The 17,457-nt window shown below is 36.4% G+C and overlaps 2 protein-coding genes across 3 annotated transcripts; both read right to left on the reverse strand.

Annotated features, from left to right (window-relative positions):
- Positions 1–1,085: 1,085 nt before the first annotated feature.
- On the reverse strand, positions 1,086–13,223 carry il12rb2l (interleukin 12 receptor, beta 2a, like). 2 transcript variants are annotated; one of them, XM_008416897.1, is made up of 15 exons: positions 13,112–13,223; positions 12,754–12,849; positions 9,322–9,466; positions 9,065–9,210; positions 8,734–8,876; positions 8,494–8,635; positions 4,967–5,043; positions 4,639–4,876; positions 4,140–4,328; positions 3,879–3,983; positions 3,658–3,792; positions 2,736–2,909; positions 2,556–2,625; positions 1,776–1,881; positions 1,086–1,631 (listed from the first exon to the last, which is right to left on the reverse strand). In XM_008416897.1, the coding sequence occupies exons 2-15, from the start codon at positions 12,827–12,829 to the stop codon at positions 1,290–1,292; spliced, it is 2,088 nt and encodes a 695-aa protein (XP_008415119.1). In that variant the 5' UTR covers positions 12,830–12,849; positions 13,112–13,223; the 3' UTR covers positions 1,086–1,289. The 2 variants fall into 2 exon arrangements, with proteins under 2 accessions (XP_008415119.1, XP_008415121.1); XM_008416899.2 differs by lacking the exon at positions 13,112–13,223 and adding an exon at positions 12,945–13,019.
- A 473-nt stretch (positions 13,224–13,696) lies between these two features.
- On the reverse strand, positions 13,697–15,143 carry rln3a (relaxin 3a). Its single transcript, XM_008416896.2, has 2 exons — positions 14,910–15,143; positions 13,697–14,506 (listed from the first exon to the last, which is right to left on the reverse strand). The coding sequence occupies exons 1-2, from the start codon at positions 15,073–15,075 to the stop codon at positions 14,223–14,225; spliced, it is 450 nt and encodes a 149-aa protein (XP_008415118.1). The 5' UTR covers positions 15,076–15,143; the 3' UTR covers positions 13,697–14,222.
- Positions 15,144–17,457: the final 2,314 nt, after the last annotated feature.

Raw genomic sequence — 17,457 nt, forward strand, 5'->3', positions numbered from 1 at the left:
AGCTGATCTGAGTGGTCATAGGACAAAATGATTTTAAAGCCAAATGAAGCCTAAGTTGTACAACTCTGTCATAATGGAGTTACTTACAGCCTTCAGTATTTTCTGAGGTTGTACAGATTCACCTGACTGACATTCTAAAATCTCCAATTTCATGCTATTAAAAAAAAAACCTGGGTGAAAATAAAAGCACATCTAATCTATTATTTTTGTTTTGAGAATAAACCTCTCAATTTAAAGAGAAGTCAGGTGCCAGTAACACGTCCAAACACATTTTGCACCTTGATCAGTTAAAAGTAACACATTCGCTGGCACTGGTTGAGGTTTTGTTGTTGGTCACAGGTTCATGCACTCTATAAACCTGAGAACTTTTGAAATTAGTAACTGTATAGCATATAATATTTACACTACAAACAAGGTAAAGTTCAAGGGAAATTGTTATTAGCGTTTTGTGTCAAAGACAAGCTAATCCCTCCTTTATTCATGAGACAAAGTCTTGACTCTTGGGGAATATTTTACAAGTCTAAAGAAGGAAATACCATCTTGTAATTATCAAAAGGATGTTTGGAAGCAAAAAATAAATAGTCCTGGCCCAAAACTGTTTTTTTTTAAACTTTCATTCAAAAATATAAGTCAACATTTAAATGCTACCAGAATTAAGATTTACACTCAACAAGTTAAACATTTTGGAAATTCTGCATGCTTTGTATAAAAATCCAGGTATGAGCTCACCAAATGCATTTAAAGATGTGGATGTGGCATCTCTGTATTTTAATGGTAACATAATTATATTAGGAGATGCTTGATCTTTGGACTCACTCTGTCTGACCCCACTTCATTCATAGAATGCAGTTTTAAAACACTACTGACAAGACAACTTAACTTTTTGATTTTTTTTAAAGCTTATAACTAGTTATAAGTTTCAGCATGATTGATAGGTAAATAATATTGCACCTGACTAAAATAATCTCTTTATGACAATGTAATTATGATCTTTCATTTTCCCCCTCCAAAAATACTGCTTTAATCCAAAATTCTTCTAATCAAGTTCAAGAAATAGCAAAAAATAACAAAAATCAAAACAGAAATGTATTCAACAAAATTTTATCAGATTTATAAACATAGAAAATACAGCTTGAGAGTCACAAAAAGCTGGAGCTGTTTGTCATGAGTCTTTCCTGCAGTTACACTGACGAAGCTTATTAGACAAAGTTTTATTCCAAACGACACAGAAAATTGTAAAACGGACAAAGACCAAAAACTAACATTCATGATCCAGAGGAAGCATGCCGTTACTCCACCATTACTTCCAAAGGAGAGGGCATGAAGTGCTTTTCATAACCTGAGGTAGACTGTTCTTCCTCTGATGAGCTCCAACAATCATTCCTCTCTTCATCAGAGTCGACCATTTTACTGTACTCCTTCCTCCCATATCTGCTATCTGTAAAGCCACTGCTTTCTCTGGTGGGATCCTTCTGTTGATCATCTTGGCAGTCCATCAGGGGACAGCCATTCTCCTTTTTCATCATGTCAGGGTCGAAAACCTTGGACTTTATTTCCACAATTTCCAAAATAGAGATCGTTGGATAAGGTTCGTAGAGGGGACCGCGCATCCAAGTCAAGGGCTCGTTAATCTACAGGTGGATCAAAGAGAAGACTATTATTTTTACATTGTGTAAGTAAAACGTAAAAAAACAGCATGTCATTGTGGTTAAATACCAAATAATTTAAATATTTTTTAATAGTTGCAGTTGATTGGAGATTTGATTTTTGTTCACCTGGCGCTTCATTTGTTTGAAGATTTGGCTGTTGCTGGGATCTGGCACTTTCTCATAAAGACACTGAGGTAGGAGTGGGCACTCTTTTTTGGCTCCATGAAAAACACTAAAAGCAAAAAAATACATAAACAGATACCATCAATGGCGTAAAACCCCCAGGAACCATTTCACATTACAAACAAACTTCACTATATTTCACAGGGATTTTAATTGCATAAATTGGTTTTCAAAATTGTTACTCAAAATATGAAAAGATACACCAACATTTTACACAATTAGCTAATCAGAGTTGAAGGAAAAATGAATGGTAAATACAGGAAACAAGCATTCTGGGGAAAAAAAAATCTGATGGAGGCTGTATCAGACTTGAGCCTTATAACTCTCCTAATCATACAACTAAAGCTACAATGGAGTGGTTTATATCAAAGCATTTTCATGAAATAGAATAGAATGGCCCCACTACTACTCAAATTTTGGGGTTAGCCTTCGAAATTGTCGATCAGCTCTTCATTTACATTGAATGTGTGCAGAAGGGCAAAAAATGTCCATACAAACACCATAGAGTCATGCCCTAAAAGACTCACTACACCGTGTTGGTCTTTCATACAAAATTACAAAAAAAAATTAGTTTTTATGTTTATAGTTGTAGCCAAACAAAATGTGAACAAGTTTAAGGGATGTGAACATTTTTGCAGACAAAGTATATGTATTTGCTTTGTATCATCAGTATTAATGTTCTTAGATGATTGGCATCAAGGTATCTAGCAATGATTTTCTTACCACAGTATGAAACTGATGAGAGCTATGGCGATGACCAGCAGCACAATCACCACAATGGGAGTCACAAATGCTGAAAAGAAATGGAAATATGGTGGAAGAAAGAAATGTAACAAATGTACTTGTTACAACCATTTTACAGGATATTACCTATTAACATAAAGTTAATACGTGATGGCATACCATAATCTTCATGATGATTGATTTTGAATGTTTTGTTGACCTTTTCACTGGGCCCAGCAGCAGTCACAGCCCTTATCCAAACCGTGTATTCCTGACCTGGACTAAGAGCCTCCAGCGTGTAAGTGATACCCGAGACATTTATGTGGCGCACTGGAATAGAAATGTGGTTTGGATCTGAGGTTAAGAAAAAAGAAAAAAACATAGGACCATCAATCCACACTGGCAAAGAGCATCCTAACTTAGAAAAACAGAAATACTGTACTGTTTAATTGTAATATTTTTATTAAAATTTCCATGTGAAATTAATATCCTCCACTATCAAAATAATCTCCTTGCGTTGTTGCCACTTCTGTGAGTAAAATAAGAAAAAAGATAATTTTTATGTTATACTGCAGTGCTTATTAGCTCACTCCTATATGAGATGTCACCACTTCAGTCAAGGCCCACAATATTAGTCTTTTTTTGTTCTTTTGTATTTTTTTGTTATTTAGCCATTTACTTGTTTACAAATTTTGTCATGTTCATTCCTGTCTTGACCTTCCCACTTTGTTTTGTCTTCTGTTGGTGCTTTGTCAAGTACATTTCCCTGGATATGATCAATATGTTTATCTTTAGTTGGAATCCCTACATATTCATATTTCACAATTCTATTCTGTCAAAGACAGGAGGAGTACATATTTAAAATACTATTGCTGGTTGTTTAATTGTGGTATATTTACTTTTTATGCTATGTTTGAAATTTGATTGTTTTTGTAATTGGAGTTAGAGAGTTTTTATTGCTTTGTTGCCTGTCAGAAAAAGATATAATCTAAAGAAATTTGTTTGTCATAGAAACTGAAAACTTCTGTGCATCCTACTGTTTCTATTATGCAATCTACTATAATTAAGTGTATTTTCTCATATTATTCATAGCATTTTGTACCTCCTTGCATGTTCAGTCCTATTTCATAGTACAAGATCTCCCCCCTCTGGTTGGAACAGGGAACTGGCTCCCAAGTCAGAGTCACCTTAGTTCCAACAATATCAGACACTTTGAATGAAGTCACTTTGGAGGGAACTGATGGAGAAAAAAAATTTCATTAACCTTCAATACAAGAAAATACAGTGACAAGGGATTTATGGAGAATAAATCAGCACACTCACCTCCCTGAGCTGAATATCCTGTAGCTGTTGCAAGCTGACTAATTACATTCAAGTTTGACACTGCAAACAATGATACTTGGTATGATGTGTACTTTTTAAATGTACCTACAGATGGGGACACATGAGAGTAAAAGAACCATAATTTAAAATAAAATATATATATGTTCCAAATTTTAGAAAAAACAACACTGAAAAGCTTAAATCTTTCTGAACCACAACAGACATAAGCCGTATCCATCTGCCGTATCGCAGGCCACTAACCTTTAAAAAAGGCTGTGGTCTGTTTCTTGTCCACTTTGATCCAGTCAGATCCGCTGCCAGGTAGACACTCTTTGTATTGCACCACATACTGTTTGATGTTGTCGGAAACCTTGGAGGACTGATTCCAGGATACAGTGAGGTTCTTTTCGTTCAACTTGAGGTAAATTTTTGGCTCAGTTGCTTGTTTTCCTAGAGAAAAGACAAAATAAGTTTTAGCCCCATTAATCCACAGAGGAAACATCAGCATTGTGAAACAATCGTGACATCTACTGTAAGCTGACATAATTTCCTTTAGCAGCAACTCTGGCGGAATGTAACATTAAGGTATTTATCCCTAATGCTATAACTATTCTATCAAAAACTATTTTGTTTACAAAAGTCAAAAGTAAATGACCTAAACACATATCAGGCTTTTCTAGTCATATCTCAGGTTAGCGAGGAAACAGCTGCAATTTCCTCCACTTTGCAAAAGGAAGCTTGACAAAAAGGAAATAGATACCTGATATCGGCCTAGGCAGGCGAGAAGTCTTTGTAGCACCGAGAGCATTGTAGGCTGATATACTAAAGGATGACACATTCTTCAGAGATGAGGTGAGGCGCCACTTCATTTCATCATACACAAAGAGGCTGCTTGGATTGCCCATGGACACATTTATTAGCTGTTCAGTGCGATTATTGTAGAAAACTGCGATTTCATATCCAAGAATGTAACCTCGGGCCTGAGAAATGGAAAGATTCTGGACAAGCCAGATGGTATTGACTGAGTGCTGAATATGCTATTTAGAGAGAGAGAGAAAGATGCTCTTTAACTTCATTTTTGAGCTTACCTTCCAGTTCAGAAAACAGTCAGAGTTTGACAAAAGCAGCCCGCAGTCCAACCATGCATCAACCTCTCCAACTGGAGCTGAGAAATGAATGCAAAAAAGACAAATGTTTCATACTTCGCACACATTAAACAATTATCGTGAAAGCTATTCATTTGATTTTAGTCAAAAAATGTACATCTGTATTTCTTTTGCATTTGCATGCAGCGCTTGCCCCTTAAACATTTTACCATATTAGAGAACTAAACTTCAGTGCATTTTATTGGGATTTTGTGACATAATAGCACAAAATAGTGCTAAATAACAAGATGGAAAAAAGCGCAAGATTGGTTTTATTTGCAAATAAATTCTGAGTGACCTTTGTTTGCATTTACTCCCCATTACCCTCAAACACCTTACTCTAATTCTCTTAAATAATACCTATTGCACAAAATTGTAACCACTTTATAATATAAATGAAACCAAGATTGAGCCTTTTGGCCTACATAAAAAGAGTATGAGCGGAGGATTGCAATCATCAGAAATCCGTCAACTCAGCAGCCTCTCCCTTACTGGAAAAACAACTTTTCACCACTGGAGGAAATGAGGAACTCTGTTGATAATGCAACTAGTGGCAATCCCAGGTCTCCAATCTGAGGGAACAAACTATCCCCAAAAATGACAATACTCTGTCTCCCAGAGCACGGTTTATTAACGCTATATACAGGGGTGAAAGTAGTTTTAAATTTTTGGGGCTACTATGACAAAAAATAAATAAATAATTTATTGTGCACAGAAAGGTAGCAAGCATTTTACTTGCACACGCATGCACGCACGCATACACACACCTACTAAGACATGCTACTCTGCTGTTACTGACATGTGGAGTTTCCTACACACGTCTACATCTTGAAATAGCACCTGACCCAAACTCTTGCCCGAGTTGTTCTTGAAATCTGCCTTTGAAATACAATCATGAAGCCTTTTTATCCCCAAGGCTCCTGAATGACGCAAACCAAGAACTTCTGGGTTCTGGACCTCAATAAAATTATGTATAAGTGCAGGTCTAGATCGCTCTTCTGCTTTTGTTTCTTATGTTTGGTAAAATAGTCACAGCATTAAATTGTCTGCAAACATTAATAAAAATAAATATAAGTCACAGACTGTTCCTAGCACTGTGCAATGATTAATACACGAATAATCCTAATGAATTAATAGTAATTAAAAGTAATAGTGGATAAAAGGCTTCAGAACATTTATACCACAGCAGGTATGGAAAACCACAAAAGCAAGTAGTTTTAAATTCTTGGGGGTAATGTGACAAAAAAAACAAAAAACAATATACATAACCCTATATATAACCCTAACCCTATACACACACTATATATATATATATATATATATATATATAAAGCTGGGTATCTCTTGAATTGCTACAAAATAAAGCTGTATTTCTCTCAGCCCACTGGCTGCAATATTGACACCTTGAGATGCCATGAGACCTAAATTATAAACATCATGGCATAGAGTGCATCCCAGTTTTCCATGTCTGGAATATAACCATTAATTTTATATTTTAAACTGGTTCTATTGATCTTGTGTCCAGAGAGAGAGATAATCAGTAGCCTAGCATCATGACCAGTTTGTTCTGAAGATCCTGCAGCTTCCACTTCTCTTCCTAACATGGCGCCTCCTCACCCTGACTCTCAWACTGAYAGGAGGAACCACAGAGCTCTGTTAGGTTAAAGMWCATCTTCTGAAGTTGGGATATTTTTCCTCCAACAGGTTCCAGAGGAATCACCTCAAACCAGATGTTGGACTGGATTTTATTTCAATGTCATTTGTGAATGTTAGAGCCTCCTTTTCAAAAATGGAGCTATAAAGGTTATTATTTGGAGAAATAATAACCTTTAGAGGAAACATCAATATTTCCTCTAAATAAGAGGCAAAAAACAAAATTGTTTGATAAAGGAAAAGCCTCTCAGACTCTAAGCCTGACAGCACCAAACTATTTTTATATTAGACAATTAATTTAATTTCACATAATTATCTCGGTAGAAGCCATTTGTTTGTTAAATACTTAATAAAATGTATTTACCGTGTTTGATGTTTGTTGTAAATGACATATACTCACAAAGAACGAGGTAATTAGTAAAAGTTTGTCATTTGTTGAATGTTCAGAAACTACAGCGGCTGTGATGCGCCAAGGCAAGGGTAAAACAACCTGAACAGGTGATCAACTCTAAACCACTCGCACATTTTTACTCTCCGTCTCGCTCTGCCATTTAACCACACCCATTGCCATGGCAACCTCCTGCGATCCACAAGCCAACCAGAGATTACGTTAAAAACGTTCAGTCCATTACGATATTAGGTTTTCAAGCTTGATATTTATTTTGCGACCATTAATAAGCCTCCCCTAGTTGATTAGTTAATTTTAAACTCCTGTTCTGCTGGTTATTTTGGTAATGGAACCAAAACGCACAGAATTGCGCAACACCTTGTTGAAACAATAATCACTGAGATTATTATTGTTGATGGATCATTAATTTGAACACATTTTGTTGATTTTTTTGTTGTTGTTCTTTAATAAAGTTAGGAATGTTTTGATAAGGACCCAGAGGAGGACGTTCTGGTCTCAATGCCCTGGCGCCGTTCAGTTTGTCACCTCATGCTGAGATCGACTCAAAACCCTCAGCGATTGACGTGTTGGGACCCTGCTCTATAGCACGAACAGTTCAGAAACAATATGAAATGGGAAAAAAGTTATTTAATAACTGATTAAGTCGTGTTTTAGATTGTTCTTGAAAAACAAATCAGTCATGGCCAATTAGTGGGTGTACTCGCGGCTGCACAGTGAACCCACTGATTTTTTTTTTACAGCAAACAGCCGCTCCACTCTCTTGCAGGTACTGCGTACCCCCACTAAATCTTTTAGGGGTACGCAGTACCCTGCCGTAGCCCCTTACTTTCACCCCTGGCTATATACGTGCAGAATTAGGAAGCTGGATGTCTCCCTGTAGTCCTCGCCTCAACCCCAATGTACACTTGTGAGAAACCTTGTGACTAGCATTATGAGGTAACCAGCTGTTGTGACACTAAAAGTGGTCTTCCACACACTACTGAAGCCCCTGATCATTAAATATATGCATTTTTACATTTCCATTATACTTCATTTTTTAATTCACCCAATATAATAAACATCAGCAAGCAAGAGTTAAAAGCAGAATAAGTCATTGGCAGAAAGGATTTGGTAACTTTTTCAAATACTTTACTCTGCACCTCAACACACAAATATATTTTGCTTACAAATGTGACGCCATTTAAAGGTTAGTAAACAAGTTTTCTGATCAAGTAAGACTGTTTGCCAATAAATATTGCTACAACAAAGAATTAACCAACAAAACACAATTTTTTGTGCAAAGATTTTACACAGTTTGATAGTGGCATACGACCTAATCAGGCATCCAAAGCTGGTGTCGGTGTAACATTTAGAAGGAAATAAGACACATTTACATTTCTTGTCGAATGCCAAAAAAATTAATACTCACACGACTCAGCACTTTTTTTTGGAAAGCTTGGACTCCAGTCACTCATCAGGCTCGGGTCACATTTACAACGGACCTGAAATTTGTAAACTGTGCCGGGCTGGGGTTCGTTGACTCCATAGCTGCTACTTAAGTTATAGTCAGTCTGTGATGAAAGAACCAGGGTAAAAGTTTGACTTTAATTCTTAGAAAAAAAAATACAAAAACACCAAATACCATAGGAAATAAATTTTCCAAACTTACCCAAATCCAGTTTTGGTCATCCTCAGTACGATATCTAACGTCACAGACTCCGACATTAAGCTCTAGCTTGTCACAGATGGTGCTCCAGTGAATTTCTAACGGATCTTCATCGCTTGATGTGATTGTTGGTGGGGGCGGTTTGACTGGTGTGATTGGGGAAGAGACAGAGAACCAAAGATCAGGCAGACGCCCCAAAAACGTTCAATCCGATGTACGAGTCATAAAATTAATACAATGAAGGTATTCCAATAGTATCAGCAATATCTATTTATTTCAGATATTGGGGATTGTTCCGTCTGACTTCATTAGAAAAACTTGGGAGTAGACGTACCGATGTGTTGGGTATGGATAACAATTTCCTGAGATTTGACAGAACCGTTCTGATTCTGGACCCAAACCCGGAGTTCTCCATGGCTCTCAAAGTTTTCCCGACGGATTTTCCCATCTAAGCTATACCGAGTGGTCACAGGCTCCTCCCTGAAAAAAACCAGGAGAAGAAGTGAGAGAACAGGCCAAGGCAAAAAAAGCAGGGCTTAAAAATGTTTAATTTTGAGAGATTAAGAGCAGAAATTTGCCAAGTGTGTTTACTCTTCATTTTCTGGCTTCCAGTGAAGGATGTAGTTAGGACCGATATCAGGGTGGGGTTTTGGATCCCAAATGCATTCAATAACTGAACAGTGCGTCTTATTGCACGGTCTGCAGCACTCAAGGTTAGAGGGAGGAGCAGGAGGACCTGGTGAGCACAAAGAGAAAACATGTCAGCATGGATGTATTGTTTTTCCTGCCAGATACATGGATTTGTAGGTTTTCTTTAAAAAACAGAAAATCAAGCAATCACATTTACGTAGATATTCACAGTCTTTGCTTAATACTTTGTTGATCCACCTTTGGAAGCAATTACTGATTGACGTCTTTTTGAATATGACGCCACAAGCTTAGCTCACATATCTTTAGGCAGTTTCATCCATTCTTCTTTACAGTCCTTCTCAAGCCCCATCAGGCTGAATGGAGTCATCTGTACAGTCATTATCAGATATCTCCAGAGATGTTCAATCAGATTCAAGTCTGGACTCTGGCTCGGTCACTCCAGGACTCTGAAGCCACTCTTTTGGGATGATGACCATGTACTTTGGGTTGTTGTCCTGCTGAAGAATTAACCAGTGCACCAGGCTAAGGTCAAAAGCGCTTTGAGGCAAGCTTTTATCCAGGATGTCTCTGTAGGTTTCTGCATTCATCTTTCCCTCCATCCTGACATCCCCATAGCATGATGTTACCACCACCATTCTTCACTGTAGTGGTGGTATTGTCCTGGTTTCCTCCAAACCTTATGCCTGGCGTTCACACCAAAGTGTTCAATCTTAGACCAGATAATCTAGTTTCTCATGGTTTAATCCTTCAGGTGCCTTTTAGGCAAACTCCATACGGGCTGCCATGTGCCTTTTATGAAGGAGTGGCTTTTGTCTGGCCAGTCTACCAAACAGGTGTGATTGGTGGATTGCTGTTGAGATGGTTGGTCTTCTGGAAGGTTCTCCACTCTCCACAGAGGGAACCTAGAGATCTAAGCGTGTGACCATTGGTTTCCTGATCGCCTCCCCGATCGATCAGGTGTGATGGCACTAGGGAGAGTCCTGCTGGTTGCAAACTTCTTCTGCTCACCAATAATGGAGGAAACTGAACTCACTGGAACCTTCAAAGCAGCAGAAATGTTTCTGTATCCTTCCCAAGATCTGTGCCTCAAGACAATCCTGTCTTGGAGGTCTACAGATAATTCCTTTGATTTCATGCTTGATTTTTACCGCTGACCTGATGTTAGCTGTGGGATCTAACATAAGCGGGTCTGTGCCTTTCCAGATCTAGCCAGTTTAACTAAACTTACACATGTGGACTCCATGTAAGCTGTGGAAACATTTAAAAGATGATCTGTGGATGTAGCTCAGTTTTGAGCTTCATGGCAAAGGATGTTAATATTAACGGAGATATGATTTTTTGGTTTTTTTTGGGTGGCAAAATCCTCAAAGAAAATTTTTTCATACTATCGTAATTTGGTTGAGGATGCATTGAAACATGATCAACACTCCCTAAATCCAATGTACCACCAATACACTGACTGTTCTGGTAATGTTGCATGTCTTACAATTGCATGTCTTTCCTACATTCCATAACACAATGTTAAAAAAAAGATATTTTATTTTCTAATAGATGAAAATGAGAATAAATATTTAGCTCCAGCTGCTCTTTTTGTAGTAGCTTTTGCTTTAAGAAAAGTATACTTTATTTTAGATACAACGCAGAGCAACACAATTTCCAGTAAAACAGGATATGACTGAAGAAGAAGATGATGATTACTCAGTCTGTTTGGGTGAAGTAATTTGTCTTCAGTTAAAACATGTGCTTTTCTAATGAGAAAGTCCTACTTATTAGTCAGTCAAATTAGGTATTAGTGCTCTGGAACTATATTTTGCCAGTAGCTTTACCGCTGACATGTGCCCAGCAAGAACTCAGCATATTGATCATTAAGAAGTAGTTGTGCAAATGTATGTGTGATTTATTTATAAACAAAGATCTTACAGAGCCAAAAAAGCAGTAGAGGTACGGGAGGTACTTTCCTCGTGAGTCACAATACAAAAATATAATGGCCACTGTGTGAAGCTGCCAGGGGTATGAGTCAGAAAAAAATATCCAAGTGTCTGTGACACTGTGACATTGTCTATTTAACCAACATGGTAAAATATGACATCTTGTCATTTTTACAAGACAGAGAAAAAGAAAGAGAAAAAAAGAGACCCCTATTATATTGCCAATCAGTATCTACATTTGATCTGGGAGGTAAAATTGATCAAAAATAAAAAGCAAAAACAAACAGGAAGCAGATCTCTAAAGAATGCACAAAAAGTTACAAAACAAAGAAAGGTACACTCATTTTAAACAACAATACAAAGGATGTTTTAGTCACTTGCATGCTCAGCCGCCTGTCTCTCAAGCTTACACGTTTTTTTTTTGTTTCACACATTCAACACACGCCTGTCACCTTTACCCATTTCTCATAAGCCTACGTGTGCTTTGCAGTAATCAGTTCAATACTTGCACATGAGACATTACAAGAAGGCGCAGTAGTTGCCGTGTTAACAGGAAGCAGGTAGCTACAGTCTGAATGAGCGCCGTCTTCCTTTAAGACCACTTCCCTTTTAATATAGACTGCAAATCAAATCATATTTAAAGTATAAATGCAAAGAATTGCTCACATTATATATAATGCAAAGCAAAAATAAGGCTATTGATTGTTAAAATAGACTTAACTGACTAATCTGATCACCACATATTTTGTGGTTTTTACTGTAATCACAAGAAAGGAAGCATCAAATAGTGTTGAAAAATTCTTTTACCACATACAGTCAGAACATTACAAATTAAAATACTCCTCTAAAAACAACCAACAAGGATGCTTTCTAACAGTAGCATCATTCAGTAGTGCAACTAAACAGTACTAGACAACTGCAGTTGGGCATATTTTAAAAAGCAAATGCAGCATTTAAAAAATAAAAAAAAAATTATCCAGTGGAAGCACCTATGTGCTTACATACTTTAGATCAACATTAAATTCGTTTTCTCTTTTTTTGCCCTTTCCTTTGGTTTGTTATTTTGCATTTCCTTTTAATTCATGTAAAGCACTTTGTATTAACTTGCAGCTACAATGTGCTATATAAATAAAATTACATTTTACCTTTAAAAAATGAAAATGTTCAAAGAATATAATTAAACAACCATATGCAATCAATATTACCACAGGTTGAAAGTTTATTTTTAATATAGTTTTTAAATAAACATATTGCTCCTTGATATAATAGTATTTTCAACTCAAGCAAAACATATGATGAACAGTACAGCTCATTTTATAATATTGGTAGAAAATAAACTTGTTAATTTCTGAGGAAATATGGATGCAAGGATCTAAATTGTATAATATGAAGCTTCGAGATACTCTTCTCCCAGTAACAAATAAACAAATTTGAATGAGCCTACCTGGGCTAGAACAACAACAGTACGGGAAGGTGACCAGCAAGACGGGCAGCAGCCACCACGTCGTAGGTGTGGCCATCACATTTGGACGTCAAGTTTCTGAAAAACAAACACGTTTTCATTCCGTAGATTTATCTTTACTTGAAGCGAGTAAATTTACACAATGAACCAAAAGCTCGATAAAAACTAGTCACCGCAATGAACGTCACGAGACCCTCGCGTCAGGTAAAATGTGCTGCTTTTAACAGAGTTGCGTTCACTTCCCCGAAATAGCAGGAATACATATATAAGCACCAACATTTGCTCTTTACCAGGACTATACATTAAGTAAATAGTTCTACTATAACGCAAAATTCTTTACCTCATTTCGAGATACCCAAAGACACATGAAGCGCATGTTGTGGCCGTAGGAAACTAACGCTGAAAAAAAGGTACTGCGAAATTAAAAACTTTGCCGGGTGAAGCTCCTCCCTTTTCAGGAATTACCGATGACGTAGAAAGTACATTATGGTTATATTCATATTCTCGGGCTCTGTTCTTCATTCTTCCGGTATGGTTCTGTGATGTTGTCCTAAAAACGTGCCCTCACTGTCAAAGCATGTTTTGCTTTTGTTTTGTTGTTTTCGTTTTTCCTTTTTGGAGTGTCTGTTTTTATCACAGTACAACTTATAATAAATTGGAACAGCCTGATGAAGCATAATGAAACTGAATGCAGTTATTTCAAATCGAAGCACAACATTCATTCCACTTTTTTGTTGTTTTGCTTTTCACCTTCAGTTTTTTTGTTAGTTTTAAAGCATATTGAGGGTGTGTTTTTTTTCATTTTGCTTGTCAGAATGGACGGAATTTCAGCTGCATGGATTATTAGCAGTCAAAATTTACATGAATAGACTGGTGCAAAAAAAAAAAGAACTAACACTGGTTTTACTTTATTGCCAATATACTTTTTTCCATTTGTTTCTGAAATTGACCATTTCCTCAAGAGTTCACAGTTTTCTTCTGTATTTTGTTAACAAAATTTATGTGATAAATATTTCTGTGAGAAAAACAAACACATCAACATGTTTGTGAGTAAGGCATTTTATAGTTTTATGACAGTTTAATTGTTTTGAATGGGAAATTGTTACATCACATTTGTTCAATGAAACATATAGAAAATATTTTTACACTACAAATGAAATTAGACCTACTTTCACATGACAGGCTGTTTATGAAGTTTTACAAAATGTAGCACAAAGTTCTTAAAAGTTGCAGAAACATTAATTTGATCAGGAATGAAAAAAGTACATTTATTCCTGTCTATCTTTAAACATTGAAGACATTTTAGTACGGAAAACAGAACACATTTACTAATTCGACTCAACTTCTTGACAAATGTGAAACAAAATTAAAATGTTTCTGTGTGTATATGTGTGCATATTTGCGGGAGGGTGTAAAAACATTTGCTAACACATGCATTCATTCATCAACCCTCAGCAAAGGGAGCTGATCTCGCTTTTGCTGCAGCCCCACTTGCAGCAGGCGTTGGACAGACCCACCACGACGTCCCGACCTTTGCGGTCAGCTTTCCGTAGAGCCTCCAGGATTTCATCAGTAATGAATGACCGGGTGGACCTGCTGAACCCACCATTAGGGTTGTTTTGAGGCGTGAAGCTGAGGTCTTTGGTTGTTTGAAGGAAGTTTTCAACCATAAAGTTGGAGGTCAAGCCCTCTGAAGACTCATCTTGATGGGAGGTGAATGGGTCTTCTGAAACATCTGGTGGAGGGAACAATATAGCTTGCTCATGTTTACTATTATAAAAGATGCACCAGAAGATTACATGATAGTAAGAGTACCTGGATCATCAAATGCACCTGTTATTGTAACGTAACTCTATTAATATCTGATTTAAAGATATTCTATTTCAGTTGTTGCTTGAACCAGTACCCTTAGACTACATGGCAAAAATATGGACTCAATTACACTTCAAATAATTCAAACAAAAAGTTGATCATGGATTTTAAATTAACTCTGCGCTGGTTTGGAAATCTTATGAATATATGTAATAATGTGTGATTTTGACCATCTTTGAGATCAAGTTACATACAAATTATAAAAAAAAGTATTCTGACAGTATAATAAGAGTGAAGTGAAGATTTAGACGCTCCTGCAGGCTTACCTTGACTTCTATGTGATCGTTTCCAACGTGATCCTCCGCAGGTGAAGATGACTGCTCGAATAAACTCTCTGCCACAGAGTTTCACCCCATACGTTGGATCCTCCATGGGCTGAGCTCCAACCCCAGCCACAAGCAAACACACGGCCATTACCACTGCTTTCCACATTGTATCCCAAGCAAGTAAGGCAAGATGGAAAAATTAAACTTATTTTTTTAATGTCTGTGTCCCAGTTTGCTTGAGCTATGCCCCTGCAGGTGATCCAGATGTGGTTTATAAAGGAGTTTGTTGCTATGCATTGGAGAGGATGGCAGGCCTTCTCAAGCAGAGAGAGAGAGAGAGGGAGCGATCTGAAAAAGTGATATAGTGGAAGACCTTTATGGAAACAAAAGGCAGACCAAAGGTGGCATAATCAGCAAATGCATTAGAAGCATCTGTGATACAATTGTATTTCAGCTTGTGACGTATATTAATTTCCATCACTGTCCCTAAATTTAATCCTTTCTCAAATTTGAAACAGGCTTAATCAAAGTCTCTGTAATTATCCAAACAAGCTATGACTAACTGATCAGACTGCATATTTAATATACAATTGTTGATATGCAAGAATTTAAAACCTGGTTGGCATAGATTTGTATTTGTACAGAAAGGTCTCATTTCAGAGCAGGGGTGAAATGAGAAAGTTTGCAAAGGGTTGACCAGATGGAATCCATGTCCATGTCTCTGGGTGGCACACAACACATTTACTTATCAGGAGCTTTATAACATCATTCATGGCAGCTAAAAGTGGTCTTCACCTCTTTTAGGCAAACGTAAGAAATCACCAGGCACATCAGGTTATCTGACCAGAAGAGCAGTGAAGGTACAACCACATTAACCTTGCAAGGGCAAGCAGGTAAAGAAAGAAAGAAAGAAAGAAAGAAAGAAAGAAAGAAAGAAAGAAAGAAAGAAAGAAAGAAAGAAAGAAAGAAAGAAAGAAAGAAAGAAAGAAAGAAAGAAAGAAAGAAANAGAAAGAAAGAAAGAAAGAAAGAAAGAAAGAAAGAAAGAAAGAAAGAAAGAAAGAAAGAAAGAAAGAAAGAAAGAAAGAAAGAAAGAAAGAAAGAGGATTTGATTCTGCTTCTGACATGTTGACTTTAATTATTATATTATTTGCCATTCTTGATTTTCCCATCACCCTATATGACTTTTGAACATTTTCTTTTTTTTTTTTTAAATTGAAAATTACCTTCTCTGTTAGCCCTTTGCCAAAAGGTGAACAGGAGGGACTGAGAAAGGATCGGTGACATTTTCAAAAACAGATAACATTGAATTCTTGCCATGAGTCAGAAAACTATAAAGTAAATTTTTTATCAGTTGCTACATAGTCAAAGGTCACCCGTTTAGGAAATTACAATAGCAATGGTGAATCTGTAATTAATGAAAGGATAAAAACCAAGCTAAATGGCATTTTGACAGGGCATCCATTATGACACTCATTAACACGTCATCATTGGGGTCATAGCAGCACAATAAAAATGCAAACCAGTTAAATCAATAAATGTGTTTGTTTTGAACAAAGTTTAAAATGTGTTGTTTTATCTTGATTATGTAATATATACAATAAATTTTAAAACATAGTGTGTTATACAAATATGTATTAATATTGTCATATGTTTTAATCTTGTATTTTGTTTCTCTCTTGCATAAGAAATTTTAACCTTTCTTAGCCTGAATAAATAATTAATAGACAGAAACATCTGTTTTTCACTATCGGAAATGTTTATTGGATGCTTTTAACAAAGCACACACAATTTCCCATATTTCTCTTATTATCTTTCATAATCAAGATATTATCCATTTATTGTCATGTATAAATTTATATTTTCCCAACTTTAAATATACTGATCAAAAAAATAAAGGGAACACTTAAACAACACAATATAACTCCAAGTAAATCAAACTTCTGTGAAATCAAACTGTCCACTTAGGAAGCAACACTGATTGACCCGATGAGGGTCCCCGTTGTCAATCAGTGTGGACAGTTTGATTTCACAGAAGTTTGATTTACTTGGAGTTATATTTTGTTGTTTAAGTGTTCCCTTTATTTTTTTGAGCAGTGTATATAATTTGTATTCCGAAAAATATATAGCTTAATTAAGCAGCACTTACCACTTTTATATAATGGATTTTTGCCTTTTTACTTCGGATTTCTTCCCATCATCAATAACATTCAAAATATTTCATCCACTTTTCTTTTTGCTATCTAGATATAGACATGGGTACTATTAAATAGTTAAATTGATTATTGTTTGCGATGAAGGCTTGTAAAGTTAAATTCATTCAGTTCCTTGGTGAAGTAAGAGTTTTCACATTATTTGTGAAACAGTGGAAAAATACAGGAAGTGAAAAAGTGAGCAAAATGCTATTGATGATTCAGTATAAGTGAAACTGAATTATGCTGATCCTACTCACTAAATGACAAATGAAATGAATGAAAATGTGTTTGTGTGAGACACTTCTGATGCTGTCCCTCTTCATGAGAGGCAACATCTTCAGTCCATGCTTTTGGG

Source organism: Poecilia reticulata, linkage group LG8 (assembly GCF_000633615.1).
Source record: "Poecilia reticulata strain Guanapo linkage group LG8, Guppy_female_1.0+MT, whole genome shotgun sequence".
In the NCBI taxonomy this organism is placed as follows: Eukaryota; Metazoa; Chordata; class Actinopteri; order Cyprinodontiformes; family Poeciliidae; genus Poecilia; species Poecilia reticulata.

Bases quoted from the DNA above. Each gene is read 5' to 3' on its own strand.
- il12rb2l (XM_008416897.1), bottom strand. From the start codon at position 12,829: ATGGCCACACCTACGACGTGGTGGCTGCTGCCCGTCTTGCTGGTCACC. The intron at 8,877-9,064 runs GTACGTCTACTC...CAATCACACCAG, and splicing joins TATCCATACCCAACACATCG to TCAAACCGCCCCCACCAACA. The intron at 2,626-2,735 runs GTATGCCATCAC...ATTTCTTTTCAG, and splicing joins CAATCATCATGAAGATTATG to CATTTGTGACTCCCATTGTG.
- rln3a (XM_008416896.2), bottom strand. From the start codon at position 15,075: ATGTGGAAAGCAGTGGTAATGGCCGTGTGTTTGCTTGTGGCTGGGGTT. The intron at 14,507-14,909 runs GTAAGCCTGCAG...TCCCTCCACCAG, and splicing joins ACGATCACATAGAAGTCAAG to ATGTTTCAGAAGACCCATTC.